This window comes from Meleagris gallopavo, chromosome 6, assembly GCF_905368555.1.
Source record: "Meleagris gallopavo chromosome 6, MGAL_WU_HG_1.1, whole genome shotgun sequence".
Taxonomy (NCBI): domain Eukaryota; kingdom Metazoa; phylum Chordata; class Aves; order Galliformes; family Phasianidae; genus Meleagris; species Meleagris gallopavo.
The window spans coordinates 45532664-45552721 of NC_139409.1; the positions used below are offsets into that span (position 1 = coordinate 45532664).

The following is a 20058-nucleotide window of genomic DNA, read 5'->3' on the forward strand; positions in this document are numbered from 1 at the left end:
CTGCCCAAGGAGGTTGTGAAGGATCCTTCTCTGGAGATATTAAGAACCTCTTGGACACATTCCAGCGTAACATACTCTAGGGAATAGGCTTTAGCAGGAGGTTGGATTAGATTATCTCCATCTTCCAAACCCTATGATTCTGTGATTCTGTACTAGGCAATATAGCTTGCTTTCTGTAAGTATTTCCAAGAGATTATACAATTTTATTATTTTATTATACAATATTATACAAAAAGACTACAATTTTAAAGACTTATCAATTTGGTTGTTAGAGTCAAGTCTCAACAGGGATCGGTTGGGCAAAAGCTGATTTCCCTTATATTGTCAGCAGTATGTGTATTTTCCTCAGCTGGTTTCCAGAAGTTAGAAAGAATAAAGCAGATATCTGGATTCTTTCTGTATATCAAGATAAAATGGTGTCTTCAAATTTTAATTTTCCTGTTTATCTTAAATACCTATTTTAGAAAGGGCTAGGTTGCCTGCTGGAACTGCCTATCTCTTCAAGGCTGGCTAAAACTATACAGCTAACTTTTGGGTGGCCACAGTTAGCTGCGGTGAGTGATTTTGTGACGAATGGGAAGTTTAAACACTGGAAAGACAAGGAGAGAGAACACCAACCACAGTGTGATTCATTACCACCAAAAGGAAAAAGATTTTGTAAGCTTTTCTAATCTTTCTCAAAACACTCTGTTAAATGTTATGCACTAACATGCTTTTTCAGTGTGTGCTTTTCAAACAGAAGATAACCTGACATAATTGTTACATGGTATGAACAGCACTCTAAATTCAAATGTTTTTTAGTGGCTTTCTTATCTAAGTACATGGAGGGGTAGCAGTCAGTTCAAAGGCCATCTTGGATCATTGGTGAGGAACCAGACAGACCTGGACACTCAAGAGGGACTAAAATGTAGGAAGCACAGAAACTGTCACACAAGTTAAGTAATGTCATATGCTGCCTACGATAGTGCTGGGGAGGAAACACAGCTGCAAGTGTGTAAGAGGCTTTCCAAGAGTCTGATAAGTGGTCAGATACATCCGAAAACACTGAAGAAAGATGAGAAGACAGCGCTAATGAGTGATCCCACTTGGATCGCACTTGAGTCTTGCATGGCACTGACATCAAAGAAAAAATGTCACGATACCATCAAGTATCGTAATTCTGCTAGAGATGTAGAGAAGAAATATACCAGAAAGCTTCTAATGGTGGCACATTTTGAGTCATCTAACACAACTGATTATGGTATCAAGCATTCAAAGTGGTTATTGGAAAATATGTCTGAATGACTTGACTTAATAATTGCATTGTTATGAAAGCTTCATAATGTGGCACTCTTCCTGCTGTCACAGCTATTGCCTATGCACATACAACATTCTGCACAAAAAAATGAGCGTATCTCTTATCGTGTCAAAGCTGAAGGGTTTTTTTGATGTGACATTACAGGAAAAACGACTTGATAAAGCAGGACTCAAGTCAAAAGAGGAAAAGCAGTTATGTGACTCAATTTCCAGATGTTACAATGGTCTAACCTATCTACTTTTTAAATCAAAGAACAAGTGTGATCAGGTGCCTAAAAGAAAGTAGTTTACATGCTAGACAGCAGATAAAACCAGAAATATCACATGTTACCTGCTGGAGATTTGACATAAGGCAACAGACATTTCTTTGGCACTGAAATTATTGTGGTGGGGGGGAGTTTGCTGCTACCTTTCGTCTTCATCAGTAAATCAGTGTTGGCACTACTGCCTTTCTTGTTTGTATTGGCAGAAATAAAGTGGTTTAATACACGTTGAAATTTTAATTTCGAGCAGTATAACCAAACTGCCTTTTTTCTTCCTTAGACTTGATACATTTCACCGTGCTTTATTCAATCTTCAGAAACGGGTGGTTGATTTTTTTTTTAATTTAGTTGTCCAAACATGCTTCAGAGAAGATGCAAAGTTACGTTCTGATGCAGTATTGTGGCTTTGGCAGTTTTATAGCTGGAGACAAGCCACAGTTCTGTTAGAGTGCAAATATAGCCTTCTGATTCTGATGGAGTTTGACACTTTTGATGGAATGTTTCATTTGTTGTACAAGGAGTGTACACACCTGAAGAACTCATAGGAGAGTCAGTATCTTCTGTAGCTCAGACCCTGCTGCACAGATAACCTCATCATTTTCTTCTCTCTGCTTGTGTAATCAGCAATGTGAGGATATCTTTCTTTTTCCAATATGCTGTCTTGCTCAGTATTAACCAACAGTCTCAATAGTCTCGATGTATCTTGTGCTCACAACTACCTTTTCTTCCAATACGCAGACACCTGGTGCTGATATAAGTCCTATTTGGATTGGTACATGAAGGAGACTACAACTTAAAGTGCTATCAACCCATGTGTTTCTTCTGCAAGTCTCACTTTATTTTTCAGGTTTTGGGGGTAGCAAGAGAGTTTTTAACTCTACAAATCTAAGCTACAGTTTCATCTGTTTATAATTATTTTTACCTCCAAGGTAAGGTTCACATCCAGATGGGTCCAAATCTCATCTAAATAAATAAATACATTTGTATGTGTTTTTTTAGGTGTTTGTTGATGTGGTCTGCTCTTGAATGTCCAGGAATGCTGCCTGGGTTGAATGGTGCTTCCATTGCACCCTGAACTGCAGCACTTCTTTCTCTGTAACAAGTAGGTAATCAACAACCACTGCCACAAGTATGCTGATAGTCTGCTGGTTACTGCATATGAAGGCATTAAAGGAGGCTAAAGCCAGAGAGTGGTAGAGTTGCTGTTTGAAACTGGAGTTTCAATTCCCTGTGAGAATTTGTTGGTTGATACTTTATATCTTTGTAACTTTCAGGAAGTTCTGAAATCTTTTTTTTCACTATGAAAATCCCAGCAATCTGTTCTAGGTGGCATTACTTGAGTAGCTGGTTTAGACCAGATGACCTTCAGAAGACCCTTCCAGCTTCAGTCATTCTTTGATACTGATTTTTTTCTTGCCAATAAAGTCGATAGAAGTGCATTGGGAGTCAGCGGATGTTATGACCCCATCATAACAGGCTTGTGGAGGTTTTGAAATTCTCTCAGGTTAAATTAAGGTGAAACAACAGCAAACAACTAGTCAAATGCTTATTTATTTCCCATTAAGATATATAGCACAAGATGCTGAGTGTATATATATTTACAAATCTGTACCTTACTGGCAAAATGCTGTGATTGTGTTACTTCTAATATAACTTGACAAGAGAAAAATAAAAAGAGAGGGGGGAGAGGAGGAAGGATTACAATGATTCTTTCCTCTAACTGAGTTGGGAGTTGTGGAGACCCTGTTCCTCGTCACATAGATCGTGTAGGCATCTCTTGCAACTGGGAAATTTGCACGTGGGAAAGGGAAGGGAGTAGGGACATCCATCTTCCAATGAACTCTCCACCCTCTTTGGCAAGTACTTCTGGTTCCCTAATTCCAGCTTCAAACTAATGCACAATTTCTGTTCCTTCTTTATTGTTCAGCAAAGCACCAATTGTTGAGACATTGAACTTTAGAGTGGAATAAGTTCTGTTAATCCTTCGTGCCACTTATTCATTGCTGTTATCATCAGCAAAATTACCAGGCAAATCTCCCACCAGTCTCTTTCTTCCTAATATAGCTGCTTCAGGGATACGAAATCTAGTCCTACCACTTTGCATCTATGTCTGAGACATGCAGAGAAACAGCTGCAAAACGTCTATCTTCCCTCGAGTGGGGAGAGGAGATCTAAGCATTAAAGAGGAAAAATTAAAGAGGAATTGAAATAGGGCCATTTTCCCCACTGCTGCAACAGAATTATCATTCATCTAGAACTGTTCAGGCTTTGGTATATGTTGAGGCAGTGCTGAGATATGCAAAGTAGAATGGTGTGATAGTAGTGCTATGCATGTTGCAATAATATCCATGCCTAACAAAAGTCTTCCTCAATATCATTTAGAATCAAACTATTACTATAATGCTAATACATGACATGGGAGATTTAGCAAGAAAGGAAGAGGGAAATTCTCTACAGCTGTGATGGATGGAGACAAGAGATGCTAATCCTGTAAAGAAGTCTTAACCTTTAACTCCTCTGAGTGTCTTGAAGATTGATTTTATGTTCATGGAAATGCTGCCCACTGTTTTATCTGAGGGCATGCAGCACTGTAACAGGACTCTGTTCAAGTGCAGTGAGTCACAGAGTGACAGCATATTGACATGGCATTGTGACGTGGCAAAATTGTTCCTCAGTTCAGTGGTTAACAATTTCTTTCCTCTTAAGTCTAATGCATGTTCCAAGAGGTGTGTCCCTGAGCAGCAAGCACAGTTGTTTAATGATCAAAAAACTGATCTTCTGGTCATTACTGAGTCTATTTGGAATGTTTTATCAGTACCTCTTCTAAATCTACATAAGCCTTTCTCAGGTTACAAGATGGATTAATGGCATATTTTGACTGCTTGAAGTTTTACAATTGTATTTTTATGTATTCACATAATTATTTTTCTAACACATTATTTTCCGGCTAGCATCCATCTCATTTAAAAAGAAAAGTGCATTTTGTTGATTCCGTTAGCTGCTTAAAAAATGATATTCCCACTATCCTTCTTCTCAGGAGCAAATATCCAGCTGTATTCCGTAGGCAGCACCTCAAAAAATGCTAGGATAGTTATTCACCAGAAAACAAAGGTTGGGGTTACCCTTAGCAGAAAGGCATGATGGATATTCTTCTCTGGTTTTGCAGGAGGAAGAAGTCTTGGTGATTCAAAATTGCTGGATAGAGCCCTTTAGACACTCTTCTAACTCACAAACTCATCAAAAAGATCCAATCTGTACCTTACCTGCCTGCATGCTCTTTTCCTATGGCCTCAAGAGGTTTTGCAGATACTGAAGCTGCAATCAGTCACTTACAAAGAAAGCACAGTCTCAGGCATGAGCCAGATTCCCAGAGCAGGCAATACCCTTCATGTATTGTATTCACTGTTATGATTCCTTTGCAGTTTCATATGTATCTTGAGTAAATTTTCTAAACTTTTCTAAACTTTACCGTTTCTGGCTTTCCCATCTAACAATTGACAGAACCAGGAAATACTAGATGAATTCTGATTTAATTGGATGACCTCTAAGGGCCTTACTCTTCTCTGGCTCCTCCCTTTGCTCCTGTGCCGTGATCTCCCAGGCAGAGGTATTGCAGGCATATTGCTGTGCTGTGTGGTTGTACTACAAAGGGACACCACTGGAATGGAAGTATCTTCGTAATATTTCAGTGGTAGTGCTCTCTGATGACAGCAGCACAGGGAAACCTCAGCATGAGGAGACAGTACAGCAACCGAGAGCCTATTATCTGTTGGTAGACAAGGCAGGATGCTTTGATCAGACTCCCACTGGCTTATGCCACCAGTGTGTGTAGGAACAGAAGGTGAACTGAGAGTTTTCTCCCAGGAGCTATTTTGTCAGAAGCTAGCTACTGAAGAGATATCTGAAAATGAGTTGCTTTCTTATTAGAATATGGGATCTAATTAAACAGATTTTATTCCATCTGATAATGACAGAAGAGCTTTCCTTTTTCACTGAATTCCTTTTCAAGATCTGTGAGCAGTAGTAAAAGAATAATTATAGAAGAAAGCTGATGGAATTGAGTATGCTATATTTAATAATAGAGATTTTATTCTGATTTGGGGTGACTTCAGGGAGCAATTCAACTTCTGCAGGTGTAATCCATGGCTTTGGTCTACTTACATTCTCCTGAAAATGCTTTGACTTTTTTCTTAACAGTCAATCTTCACCACTACTGCTTATTACAACTTACTTCCTGCTTATTTCAGTTGCCTCTGCTTGTCAGTCAGCCATGTCTTTTATTTTGAACCATCAGATTTTGCTGGCTTGTTTCAAAAATATTTTTAGGGTTATTTCTTGTTTCTTTGCCTCTTTTTATATCTATTTCTCTCTTAAGCTCTCTATAAACTTCATCATTTTAAATAACAAATAAATCACTCTGATTTACATGTTTCCTTCTCCTTCCATTTTCCCTTTCTTTGTTTTGCTTTGGCTTATAATGATCTGAGTTTTCTAATTGAGCTGTTTCTCTTTTATAAAACAGAAGAGGTGGGTTTTCTTCTGTTGTTGTCTCATTCTTTCAGACTTCTAGAATTCATTCATTTCCTGTAAGTCACTCTAATCTTGCTCCAATATTTATCATGCAGATATTAGTATGTGAGATTATTTTGTAAATGATTCTTACATTTATAAAGCCTGTATTATCAGAGAAAGCAACCATCAACATTGTCCAGAGATTCTGATAAAAAAGCCCATGCTTCTGCACAAAGATTGTCTCATGAATCATGTCCTTTGCATGCACGATACAGTTCTTAGAACAAAGTTCTATAGGTAAGGCATTTGCATGGTGGGAAACTTCTTAAATGGCAAAAGTCTCTGCATGCCAGCAGATACCAGGCTTCAAGAGTCTTGTTAAATTAATAAGCTTTAATGCTGTTCAAAGTTTCTGAAAAGTAATTGTAGTCATAACATAATTTAGGTTTAAGTTTTCAAACCTTCTATTTTCTATCGTCTTTATGCCAGAACTAAATTAGCAACAAATCAAATAAATGATGTTAGAATTATTATTAATTTAAATCTAGAAACCTGAACAAATTACACTGAACATTCCGGTGCTGAGTTAGCTTTCTTACCCATCAGCAAAAAGAAAACAGAATTTGGCTATAGAGATAAAAAGAAAAAAAGACAATGAGGTGAGGAACCACATATCATGTGATGCCCAACTAGACCTTCCTTCAAGGAGATTGAGAGCTATCCAAAGAGCTAGTTACGGACCTCCATTCTGGTTTCTTAATAAAGTCACTGACCACCTTGCTTTTCAATTCCTGCCCAGTTTGGGATTATTAAATCACAAAACTATGACCTCCTGCTGGTAGCCACAGCAGTTGGCTCTTGCCCTGGTCCCTTCCCTGCTTCAAGCTGCTGCTCTACTGGCTGCTCCAGCCAGCTGTCCTACTTCTGCTGCTGCCTTTTGCTATAGCAGCTCCGGTACTGCTGTCTCATCTGGATGATAGTTGTCACTCTGCTATCAGTGTCTCCTACTTCAGCAAAGAGTACACAGCTATGCATGTGCACATTTGTACTCTTAAGTACACACCTGCTTTTTCAACTTGGATTCTCATCTTGCAGTAGACCCTTAACATCTGCTATGCATTTTCTTTCACCTTCTGTGCTTTACTTCCATAAAACCTAGTGTGATGTCTTACTCTCATGTACGGGAACTGCCAAATCACAGCCTGAACCTCTGATTGACCACCTGAGGCAAGCAATGAGTCAGCCATGGGAACACAGGTGAAGGGAATTCACCTGTGCTACGGGAAGGGGTGTAGCCTGGCAGCACCTCTCCTAGATCCCATTTAAGTGCTGGCTGCTGTTGAAGAAGGATTTATTCCTGGAGATCGCTTCTTGTTTGCTCTCAGAGAGAGCAAAAATGGTAAAATTTCAAGAGAGAGGGGAGTTTAGGATAAAAAAACATTGTCAGTTTTCAAGACCCGTGTTTCTGAAAAATGTATTTCTTCTGTCAGAGTTCTAGGACTTAAGAGAAAAGATTATTACTAATTAGGATAAGCGCCTTTTTATGCTTCTAGAGTAACTGTAGAAGCTAACAGCAAAAATAAAGCAGGAGTGTGCCTAGTTACTTAAGTTCTATAGCTTGTTCATGAGAGAAGGCTTCTTTAGTCTGCCTATCTACATTTCATGTTTCTATAGCAGAATCAGAGGACAGAAAGGGAGAAACTAGGAGCAGCAGAAGAGTCATAAAACCCTACAGTCACATCTTGGGTTGAAAGGGACCTTAAAACCCATCTACTTCCAACCTCTTGCTATGGGTAGGGTTGCCTCCCTCTAGATCAGGCTGCCCAGGGCCTCATTCAATCTGGCATGGAGCACCTCCAAGGATGAGGCATCCACAGCTTCTCTGGGCAGCCTGTGCCAGTGCCTCCCTACCTTCATCATGAAGGATTTCTTCCTTATATCTAATCTAAATCTATCCTTTCAGTATAAAACCATTACCCCTTGTCCTATCGCTGCATCATGGTTGTCAGAGTATTCATAATTATGGAAAAGCCTCTTCCTGAATTAATTTCTTCTTATACTCCAGCCATAGTATACAGGAAGGCACTTGATTAGGTTAAGCTTTGGGAAGGGAGGCTGGTATGCCAGTGCTAGGAGTGAAATAAAGCATGGTATACAGGATCAACACTACCCCTCTCTGCTTTTTCTTAAAAAGTCTATATTTCTCCTACCTCTCTCAATTTTACCAAGTTCATTGGCTCCTATAAAATGCTGAAACTGGAAGAGGCATTGCCAAGTTCCAGTTTCTTATATCATCTGAGGTGAGTTTGGTTGATTTTTGTTGTTTGTTTTTTTTTCCAGTTGTAGACTTTTTCTCATTAACCTGCTTGTTTTTCATTCTAAAACTTAGATGGGGTTTTCCCCATCTGAGAGGATATGAAGATGAAAGAGGAAGAATTACTATAGGAAGCGGTTTTATTAAAAAATATAGCTGAAGGTTTTTTCATCATTTCTTTAAGTAAACATTAGTAGGGTAGTGACAGAGGATGTGTCACTGGATGTAGTTACTGTAAGACAGGTCTGCTGAGTAAAGTATCATATGAAAGCAGCATCTGTTTTTTTTTAAATATAATGTAAACAGTAAATTATTACAGTGACTTTATTTTCTTTTTGTTTGATGGATTGTTGCCAATTATTGCCACTGAGTAATGGAACCTACACTGTGTTTTACAGAACAGTAGAATGGCTTGGGCAGCGTAAATCAGCCTCACCAAGTGTTCAAGAGAAATAATGAAAGAAAGAACTGGCATACAAGGCAAGTGCCTTCCGGTTTGTCTCCTGCAGCCTTCCTTCTTCTGAAACATTCATCATCTTTTTCTTAGTTTGCCAGGATCTAAAATCAGGCAGATATTTTTTTATTAATACTGAGGCAGGGCACTGAGAGCTGCCGTCACATCTTTCTTTAGCTGAGAGAAAATTACTTCAGCTAAAGCTCAGCTTCAGCTAATAGCTCCTGCTATTTCTAAGTCTAGTGCTTCACAAGCTGCGTTAGTTGGCTTGTATGCTATGTGCACCTTGATGATTCATATAGAATCATATACATATTCTTAAAGGAGGAGATACTCTGCAGGCTGGGATAGAATCTCAGTCCCAAATGGGTCAGAAGCTAGGAAGTAAGGGGTGTGCTAGTATATCTACTGGGGTAAGAGACAGCCAAGAAATAGAAGGTACAAAAACAAGACTACCAAGGAGCTGAGTTGATGGAGCAATGAATGTATTTGCTGAGGACTTCACATCCTTTTGGAGAGAACATCCTGGGGCTGGTTGTCAGCATATAAGATGAATCAAAATGTGAATCCTTTCAAGAGTTTGCATAGAAAGCATGGAATCTAATGATTCAGAAATAGAGCTGCACAAGGCACTTGACTTTTTGCTGTCAGATTTTTCCTTCTCAGAACTCTCAAGAGTTTTTTGTTGTCTATCTGTTCAACATAAGGAGTGCTTTTACTGCTAAGGAATAGGTAAAGCAATCTGCTGGCAGAAGCCTTGCCTCTTGTTCTGTCCAGATAATGCCAGAGCGTAGATGACTATGAGGAATTACAGTCATCAGTAGCAGAATTTAGAAATAGCATTTCTGCTGTTAAACACTTCCCATTACATTATATGACTTCTACAATGCAGATCTTTCATCTGGTACAACGTCTTCCTCCTTGGCTATGACTCCTGCCCTTTCTTTGTCTGTCTGGTTCACCGAATTGCTAGTTGATGAACAAATACTCTGTGCACGACAAAAGAAGGTTATATCCTACTATGTATTCATTACAGCCCTTAACCAATAGCTGAAAATGATGTAGCAAAAAAGACATTAAGAAATGTTATTTTCTGATGGCCATTTGTAGCTTTGGGAGGGTAGGCGGGGCATTTTATTGCTTTATTTACATATTTAGTAAATTCATTTTTCATATTTGTTTGTTTTCATCTGATATCTGTTCTTTGTGTAACAATCATTGCTATAAATGCAACCCTCTCAGAGATTTGTGCAAAGTCACTCTGTTGAAAACACAAAGCTTTCATTTATGGATAAAAGTGGTTTTTAACACAAAATCCCTTTCACAAGTTTACTCGTGTGGTTATACCCTGTGTGCCAGATCACTGCTCCCTGGCTTATGCTTTATAAAATACCATGGCACCAAGACCCCAAGATGGACTATATATAATAAAAGGCAGGGACTGCAGTGGGCCTTTGTGTATGTGTTGCAAGGGAAAATATATAGTTGTGAAACCTGCTGTTCTGGACAAGGACACCCTGCTGTAAGTGAATCCTTAGTTTGGGGACCAACTCCCTCATATCAGAGTCACACTGAAATATGGTGTATCAGGATAGCCAGGAAAAGGGATTCAGACTCGAACAACGAAAATCCAAGACTCCTTCTATAGTTCTTCCTTGTGAAATTCCAGAGGAAATTATCTTCATTGATTGCAGACAGCAGAATGGGCAATGTAAATAGTAATGAGCATCCTGCTGTGAATGAACTTGGCAGCTGAGCTGAGTCTGACTGAGGCAAATAACATTACCTGGTTGTGTTGTTTTTCTCCACCAAAATCTGTTAGTGCTCAAAATACTAATGCTCATGTGGAGAAGAAAAATAAAGGAAGAGGAGGGCTGTGTTTCCTCCTAATGAATCTGTTCCTTTAGCTTGTTTACAGTGAGGGCCATTCTCATCTGACAGCATCATCAATATGACCTTACTGTATAAGCAGGAATAGATGCACACAAAGGTAATGGAGACTTTTTTTTTTCCATTTAGTATTGTCGTTCTGGATACTAGCAGATATGAATCACAAAAATATGTCTCTAGTGCAGTTTGCCTATGAGTGGGTTCAGATCACCCTCAGCTCTTTTTAAAAGGAGATGTCTGAGCCAGGTACAAGAGGCCAGCCATTGTAGCACTGCAGCTGTGACAGGAGGAAGTTCCAGAAATGCTCACAAACTTTTGGGCATGTGTAGTAAATGAATTTTTTTGTGTGTTTTTTACATTTCCATTGAGATGTCAGAGTAATTTTACTACAGAAGACAGCATTTATGCTCTAAGTGTTCAGAGAACCAAGGATGATGTGAATGTAAACTGATCAAATTTCCTATTTCTCAAAATTGCCTGGACTGTGGTCTATCAGTTCTTCTCTACTATAGCAGAGAAAATAATCTATTGTGTGCGTGTTCTCCAAGCACATTTTATCAGAGAAAATGTAACCTCTGGGAGAATAAAATATATACCTAGACTCCTGTTGACAAATTACCTCTTGATTTTAAGAATTCTCTTGCTCTGCCTACAGATTTCTATTACCAAGCTAATTTAGGAAGTCAAGGTATACACAAATAGGCTTTTTCTTTTGCTTACCTGTTGTTCTTGAGCACAATTTCACGCAGATAGCAACAGCAGAAGATGCATTTTAGTAGTTTGATATTCTTTCCTTTAGAAAGCCTGGGGATTTTCCCAATATTCATATGAAAGCATTAAAAATGAATGGGATGACTAAATGGTTTGTAATTTTATATACTCAGTTAACATGAAAGCAATTACTAATGTGTATAATTATCTCCAGAATTACTTCGTTTGTATGAACAGCATTCAAACCGACAATTTTAACTGTTTTCCAGGGAATGTGTTGTTGCATAATGCATAGTAAGAATAATCTCCTACAGTCTGAGCTCAGCTTTGTTGCCCTATCAGAATTTACTTCTCAGATTATCCTCTTAGAGAATGATGACTTCCTATTTTAACCAGTATTCAGAATGCTTACAGATTTCAGTGGGTGACTGGGTATTGGTTACAGCCTGTATAACATTGAGTCTCAAAGCTAATAACACTGGTATCAATGCTTTAACTTTTATTCCCTGAATTAAGGGAACAATATTGAGATCACTGAGTAGTTTGACCTTACATGGCTAAGTTCTAGTCAGTGAGAGAAGAGACTGAGAAAGTATTAAAAAGTGGCTTAGGTTGAAATATAGGGCCAGATAGATCAGTGGTGAAGATCAAGAGATACAGAGGAGTGTGATTCATGGTCAGGGTATAATGTTATATGGTATGGAATATACCTTTGACAAATTTGGGAGAGAGATTTCCATCAGTGTCCTCTCCCAGTGCTTTGCCCAGCCCTAGCCTATTCACTGGAGTGCAAAGTGACAAAAACTGAAAGTCTTGATGCTGTGCAAGCACTGTACAATAGAAGCCAAAACACTGGTGTTCTAATAGCACTGTGTTAGGCACAAATCTAGAAATCGGCATCAAGCAGGCTGCTAGAAACACTGTTAATGCTGTCCCAGCTGGTCCCAGGGCTAGTGCAGCATGCAGCCCCATAGCTCCTAAGTAAGGCAAGGAGAGCAGGTCTGGTGATGGCCAGCTACTGCCAGTCAAATACAGAGTGACAACACAGCTTCAGAATCAAGGTTGAATACAGGCATTGTACAAGAGAACGTATTAGCAATTTAACTCCTCAGATATAGACAGATATGAAATGCATAGTGTGATCAACATTTATACCAATACATGGAGCACAGAACACTCCTGATGTTCTCATACCTTCAACAAGGTGCTTGCTGCCCCATCCAGGGCTTTGCCAGTTTTCTTGAAGATCCAGCTTGAAGTAACAGATATACAAACAACTTGTCTGCAGGCCTTGTCTTTTGCTTAGTTTTCATCAAAATTGTTGTGAAGTACCAAAGCTTTGTTTAAGCTTTTTCACCTTGAGAATCCCTGGGTCTCTTATCAGGTCCATAAGGCGCATCCTACTTAGAGAAAGATTTCAGAAACTGCTATTTTGGAAATCCTTTTTAGAATCTGTCCTTTCGCATTGTATCCCTGTTTTACTCTATTGTATTGTAGCTCTAACTGCTCTCTTTGAGAATCATGGACTGCGAAGACTGTGAAGTGACAATGGGAGTGGACCTAGTATCACTAAGGGAAGTATGGGACTTTCAGAAGGCTTCGGGACTTGCTAATAATACCCTGGACTCCCTCTTTTTAAAAAATGTGGAAAAGATCCTTGAACCATTGGGAATGTCAAATGAAACTTAATGGCAATGATTAAAAGTAAAAATATCTCTTCAGCATTGGCAAAGTCAATGCATGCTCTTTTGTTAAAAATTAAAAATGAAAAAGGCCAGTCTGAGACATCACTGGCAGTACTTGATAGGTGTAGCTCTTTAACCCTCCCAAATCAACTATGGACCTGTTTGAATCCTGGCATCATAACAGTTCTGTAGAAGAGATAGCCAGTGTTTGAGTTCTGTCATCTCTTGGGTGAGTCTGGGATATCTGAGATGGATGAAATCTGGCCTCAGGCTGTTGTGATGCAGCAAATGACAATGGGGCCTTAGACAGAAGGGTTAGAGACCTACATTGAGCAGAACAAGCATGCATGGAAATAACTTATACAGAATGAGGAGAAACAGACATTTCCGTGATGGATGCAGTTCCTGAAACAGCAAGACTCAAGTGTTTAATTCCACTTTTCAAGGTCATAAATAATGTAATCCATCCAATGGAAAAAATATACACTCCGTCGAAAGTTTATATACACATGCAGGAACATATGTTGAACCAGTTAAACACAGTTCAGTTAGTTTATTCTGGTTTTGCTTTGTTACATCTATAAATGGAAAAATATGGCATCTGATAATAAATAGCATGCAAATGAAAGTGACCAGACATCAAAGACTTTTTCTGATCAAAGATTTTTTTGAAGTCTGATAGAATATTTCCCCATGTCAGAGTGCAGCTGATCCTTCAGCGGGGTACTGAAGCCCCCAGTTTTGAATTCTAGCTCCAGTTATGGGCAGGGAACTGTGGTAGCTGTGATAGACTTAGGGAATAACAGCCACCAATTCAGTCCTGGTGGGAGATTAACATAAAACAGTTTTTTTTGGTGTTTTTTTTTTTTTTTTTAAACCTGTGACCTGTTCAACTCTTGCTAATTCTAGAGGAGTAAGAACTGCAATTCAGGGGGCTGCTTGTATTTTTTTAAATGGAGCAAGTAAAAATGAAGTTGTTAATCTTAATCTTGGTTTAATATACACTTTGTAGAGGTGAAGAAAAAAAGCTTCTTCTAAAATACTCAGCTAAAACTTTTAATTCATGCCCTGTTTCATGCCTTGAATATGATTTTTAGTACAGTTTGCGTCCTTGTGATCTAAAATCCTTTGTGGAAAAATACTGTAAAGAAATGTCTTTCTTTCCTCTTTCCTTTGGCATCAAAGCTGTCAAAAGACGTTGTTAGATTTTCACAGTGGATAATTTTATCAGGCACAATGTTTCGTTATTGAGATGCTCTGAGGGGAAAAAAAGATGATGGATAGTTCTACTGCAATGGTTAGAGAGAGACAGCTGAGGAAAATCTTAATGAAGATTCACAGCATGACATTTAGGTCAAAGTCCAGAGTAAGGTTAATCTGTCTGCCTTCAAGGAAGAAGGTGAAAAACAGTAGCTTCTGAAAGATGTATCTTTCTAGCCTGTAAAAGCTGGAAACTACTACAATCCTATATAGCTATGCTTAAAACTCAGCAGTCCCCCTGGCCCAGTAAAGTCCTGACACAGTTTTTTCTGCCAAGAGCCAGTACTGCCACACTGTTAGTTGGATTTCCTGATAGTTCAGTGGGCTATGCCTGCTATGAAGCACAACATATCCAAGCAGCACATTGTTGTTAAAGCTAAAAAAATTTCATTGTATGTGAGAAGTTTATGGTCTTTATCTAGGTGGAAGTTTTGAATATAATATACTCTGAATACATGATGAGGTGTAAAACACACTATTGTTACCAAGGTGAAGAAGAAACTCTTTGCCTGAGCCCTGAATTCCACATGGGAGTTGATTTCAGGCCAGTATTTCACAGTCAGTCTGCACATCACAGATAATTGGATTATAGTGAGCAAACCACAAACTGCAAGCAGAACTCCAATCAAGCAGTAGTTTACTACCACCATCGGCATCTCTTCCATCTCCTTCTGGAACTGAAAACATTGAGAGGAAGGATATGTTCTAGAGGTGCCATAGTAAGAGAGAAAAACAGGAGCAATCACCAGAGCTCCTAGCATCCAGACAGCTGTCACCCAAATCGTAGTGTAGCACTTGTTGAACTCAAGTTGAAAGAGACGCATTATGATGATAGCAACATAAAAGGTGAAGGTGGTGTACATGTGGAGGTAGATGGTGGCACTTACTAGCTTGCAAGTGAATGTCCCAAATTTCCATTCCTGTGAAACGTAATAGCTGAGGCGGAAGGGGATGCTGAGTAACAGAAGGGTATGCAGCACTAGGAGGTTGATTATGATGATAATCATGGCAGATTGGGATCTCCTTCGAAACAACTGGCGAGACATCACAAGGACACCAAGTGTACCCCCAGCTAGGTCAATGCTGTACAGGATTATGAGAATAGAGCGAAGCCTGTCTGAGGTGTCCAGCATTGTCCTGATTGTAGACTGATTCTGCTGGGTTAAGCTGCTGTTGGACATCTTGCTAAGCACCTCTTTTGAAGGTTACTGAAAAAGAAAAACGGGAATTAGTAAAATAGACATGTTTTCTTCATTCCTTCAAAGAATCACAGAATGGCCAGGGTTGGAAGGGACCTCAAGGATCATGAATCTCCAACCCCCTGCCACATGCAGGGCCACCAACCTCCCCATTTAATACTAGACCAGGCTGCTCCCCCATCCAATCTGGCCTTGAACACCTCCAGGGATGGGGCATCCACAGCCTCTCTGAGCAGCTGTTCCAGTACCTCACCACTCTCATAGTAAAGAACTTCCCCCTGGCATCCAACCAAAATCTTCCCTCCCTCAACTTAAAACCATTTTCCTTCCTTTATTGTTAACTACAGAATGTCACAGATTCATGAAGTAATATCTAAGTGAACTGTTTGACGTTATCTTATATACATGACCTTACAGCAGTTCTCATGGTGCATATGACAGCAATAAACTGCATCTCTTAGTGTTAAAACATATTGTTTATAATAGTGAAAGTGTCTTCAATTCGGTAAAATGCATGACAGGATATTTTTTCAATTATTTGCCTCTATCAGCCTTCTGAAATAATTAAGACACTGACTGAAAATTCTACAAATGTAATTTGCATCTAAGATTGAAGGAGGGGAAAATAATGAAATGTAAAGAGGCTGCACATACAACTTATGCATAATTTATGAAGACACCGAGGCCATATTTTTAGCATTTTGCTGGATGACTGTAGGACACCCGTAAGGCTGCAACAGTTTCTAGATTTGTAGAGCACACTGGAAATAAGGATCTGCAGATTAGAAGTCAATTTCTTCTCACTTCATTTCCAAAACTTTTTGCTTCAGAATTTCTCTTGCACTGCTCTATTATGAAAAGTAAAGAGAAGCTAAAAATAATTAAGGATTTTATTTTATTATTTTTTTTTCAAGGAGGAAAATCTATAGGCACTTGTTGAACATAGCCAGATACATCCACATTCATATTTAGATGTAAGGCTTGCACAGAGTTCTCTGTTTGCACAAAAGTATATGGGTGTAGCACGCAGGATACATGAATATTTTGCTAATGAGATCTCACCTTATAGAGGGTATCAAAAGAATGTAGTAATGGCTGAAATATGGTGTCTTGGAGAGGTAATGAGCTCACTCTCTGATTACTCTCTTGTTTGGAAGCAGTAACGTGGCTTTAATCTGTAATCCTTAATTCTGTTGCGCTCACCTTTGAAATGATTATAAAACATTTCCATTATCAGGGTCATGTTTTCCCCAGTAATTGATTGTAACTGAAGAACATTTTCAGAGAAAATTCTTATTTTTTAAGCATCAGTAAAGCATCTTTAGAAGACCATTGGAATACTGTGTCCGAATCTGATCTAAACCATTTCTGTTCTTTTAAAATGCATGTTCTAAGAAGAATTCTAAAGAATTCAAAATTTTTCGTGCCCACTAATATTTTTGAGAAATTTGCGTCACTATCGACTTTGCTGTAAGAAGTTTTACAAAGCTTATGAAGATGACTTTCCACTATTGGCATAAAAGAACGTTCCACTACATGTTGTTAATATTTCAAACTGGCTTTAAGTAGGAACAATCATTTTTAAATGATAATAAATGGTATAATTATAACCCAGATACCAACAGTTTATATTAAATAGAAGTAGATCTTCTATTTATAGAAGAAAAATTATTAATTTTTACCTTGTAATGTCTTAGTTTGGTGATTCCTCCTCCCTTTATCGCCATTTCATGCACCCGTAGCATACAGCACACGTAATCAGTGTGAAAAAAAGAGCCTTGGTCTTTGCTGTTCACCCAAGAGCAGCTGAAGTTACTCAGCCCACATACAGGAAGGAAGAAGTCATATTTTGATTTGCAGAGATAGCAGTCAAGTAAGTTCAGCTTCCAGTATTACTCTATTGTTCATGCAGAAGAAAATGCTGTAAAGCTGCTGAGTTGTCAGAAATCATCACAATGCTTGGACTTGGAGGACAGACTCACTTGGCAGGACTGCTTCTGTCCACATTTGGTCAGTCTTAAGCTGGGCAGTGATTTCCTCAGCTGAACAACTATCACAAGGTACTGGATTTTGCCAGTCAGCAAGTAAGTGAAGAAATGTGCATCTGAGTAGGGGATTTTTCATTATAAATGTATTTTATCCTGCACTTGTCCTATATTTAGTAGTTTATAAAATGTGACAGAATAACAAGGTGTTTAGCAGAGTTAAAAAACAGACATCACTTGAACAATCTGTCTTCAAGAATACAGAGGTAGTTACTCACTGCTTAAGTCGCATAAATAAAGTAAACTTCATATATATAAAGCAACTTAAGAGTTTCTGCTGTTAAAAAACACTGCCCAAGACCAGCAACTATTGAAGATTATTCTGAACTACATGAAGGCTGATCCCAAGCCAAAGCATATCTATAAGGTAAAAAGGAAAGCAGTGAGTCAGGGATTTTCCACAGACTGTAAAAGACAGTTTATTGATTAGAAATGAAAGAGGAAACAAAATATGTGGTGATTTTTATTTTTTTTTTTTTCAATTAGATTTCTAAACCGCAGTCAGAATGGTCAATATTCAAATAAGAATGGTTAATATACAAAGTCTTGTGAGCATTAGCATAAAGCCAATATTCCAGCAGGGCTGAACTAGCATCACTTCTGCAATTGTAAATAGTCATCTTCTGTGAAATATGAGGGTGGTTCCCTTTGGGAAACTTCTATTACTAAGTATAGTCATTAGGAAGAACTAGATAGACAGTAACTAAGTACAAAGACGCACACAAAAAAACAAGGGCACTGAAATTCAGGGAGAAAAACTGAAAGAGTTTTGAATGTGAGCAAGAGCATACAGAGACTGGTACGTGGGACATTCTCAAGATAAACTTTGAAAGCTTTGAGAAAACAGTTAATATTGCATTTAGATAAGGATTCAGAGCAAGTAGAAACCCTGTTTTGGAGACTGTATGTATTGGTAGCTTGGGGGTAAGAGAAATGAGTAATTGCTCCAACAGACAGAGTGAGAAAGGAAAACAGCTGTGTGAATAATGATACTCACCAGGTACGGATCCAGCTTCTTAATACCACATAAGGACAGGCTGCTTCCTGACATAGTAGTGATAATGTTTGGACATCAGAATGATTGGTTGGGTCTGCAGAAACATATAGAATAGGGAGCAAAAACATATAGGGAATAGGGGGAAAGCATGGGTGTCAGACACCAATCCTTTCAGTAGGTTAAAGTGCCCGTGAAACTACCTACATTCACAGCCTCTGGGGAAAGAAGGGAAATGCATGCAGCCTTGTGTTCTGTCTACAGACAGCATCTGGAGCAATCCACAGATTGAATCACCAAGTAGCACTGAAGAAGAGAGATGAAGAAACTGATTTGTTGAAGTGACAATTGTGTAGAAGTAGGTGCTCCAGGCAGAGCCAAAGCCAACTAGAACATCAAAACCTTTGCATACTCTCTTGCCTTTCCCAATCAAGTCTGAGCTCTTTGGATGTATAATAATTCCAAAAACTACAGACAAAGGTGCTCCTTTGAAACAAATGTGGGGCAGAAACTAAACTTCTGAATTGATGCTTCACGTCCCTGAGTTGCTATGTCCTCAAAGTGCTCCTTGTATGTTGAAACTTCAGTGTTCAGTGTGTTAAACTTTTATCTTCATGTTGTGTTTAGAAATTAAAAAAATAAAAAAAGAAAAAAAAAAAGAAAAGAAAAAGAAATATAATGTGTTCAGCAAAACTAGGTCTTACATTTTAGGTCAGATTCCCATTAGGGTACAAAAGGAAATTGAGTCATCTCAGCCTGTACAAATGAACCTTAAGATCTTACTTCTGCTTCTTTCATTGTAGCACAATTTGCCCCTGGTGAGACTAAAGACTGAAAGAAAAATGCACATATACACGTCAGAGATCCAGGTCAAGACTAGTATCACAAATAGAGTTTAAGAAGGGAAAAGAAGAAGACTTGCTGAATGTTCAGAGACTGCATGAGTTCCTCTAAGTGGCAGATTTCTGTGTATTTGATTTTATTTTATTTCTGCAGGATTGCCTCTACTTTCAGTGTCTCTGTGTGAGAGAATGTGTGTACTGGTCATTATCATAGCAACTATAGTTTCACATATGAACTCAAGAGCTCCTATCTTTATAATATCTACCATAAAGCCATGCCACTTTGTTTTACTGGATCGATTTTCAATTTTATCTACTTCCAATTTAGTGTCCTAATTACTGGTCATTTCAATTATTTGTGAATACTAAATATTCTATAGCAAGTTTAACTTAGCTCTGTATATGCCAACCATAAACAACATCAGAAGAACAGGGAATGGCTGTGTTACATTCCAGCTTACCGGTCTTTCTGTGGTTGCAGCAAGTAGTTCTTGCTGTCTCACTCCCAGTCTATCAGAAATGGGTCACAGGTACTGGAAAATGGGTAAATCATTTTCCTAAAACATACTCCAGTGTTTTAGGATAATCACTTT

At 38.6% G+C, this 20058-nt stretch overlaps 2 protein-coding genes across 3 annotated transcripts in view; one reads left to right on the forward strand and one right to left on the reverse strand.

Annotated features, from left to right (window-relative positions):
- Positions 1-11364: 11364 nt before the first annotated feature.
- LOC104911565 (putative G-protein coupled receptor 141) lies at positions 11365-17402 on the reverse strand. Of its 2 annotated transcripts, XM_085226584.1 has the most exons (3): positions 17267-17396; positions 16647-16787; positions 11365-15593 (listed from the first exon to the last, which is right to left on the reverse strand). In XM_085226584.1, the coding sequence occupies exon 3, from the start codon at positions 15564-15566 to the stop codon at positions 14703-14705; it is 864 nt and encodes a 287-aa protein (XP_085082710.1). In that variant the 5' UTR covers positions 15567-15593; positions 16647-16787; positions 17267-17396; the 3' UTR covers positions 11365-14702. The 2 variants fall into 2 exon arrangements, with proteins under 2 accessions (XP_085082710.1, XP_010711327.1); XM_010713025.4 differs by lacking the exon at positions 16647-16787 and having other exon boundaries at positions 17267-17402.
- A 90-nt stretch (positions 17403-17492) lies between these two features.
- LOC146544162 (uncharacterized) overlaps positions 17493-20058 on the forward strand; it is a 58597-nt gene continuing 56031 nt past the window's right edge. The window contains exon 1 of the mRNA XM_085226587.1: positions 17493-17668. The gene's annotated coding sequence lies outside the window, so the exon portion shown is untranslated. The remainder of the gene's footprint in view (positions 17669-20058) is intronic.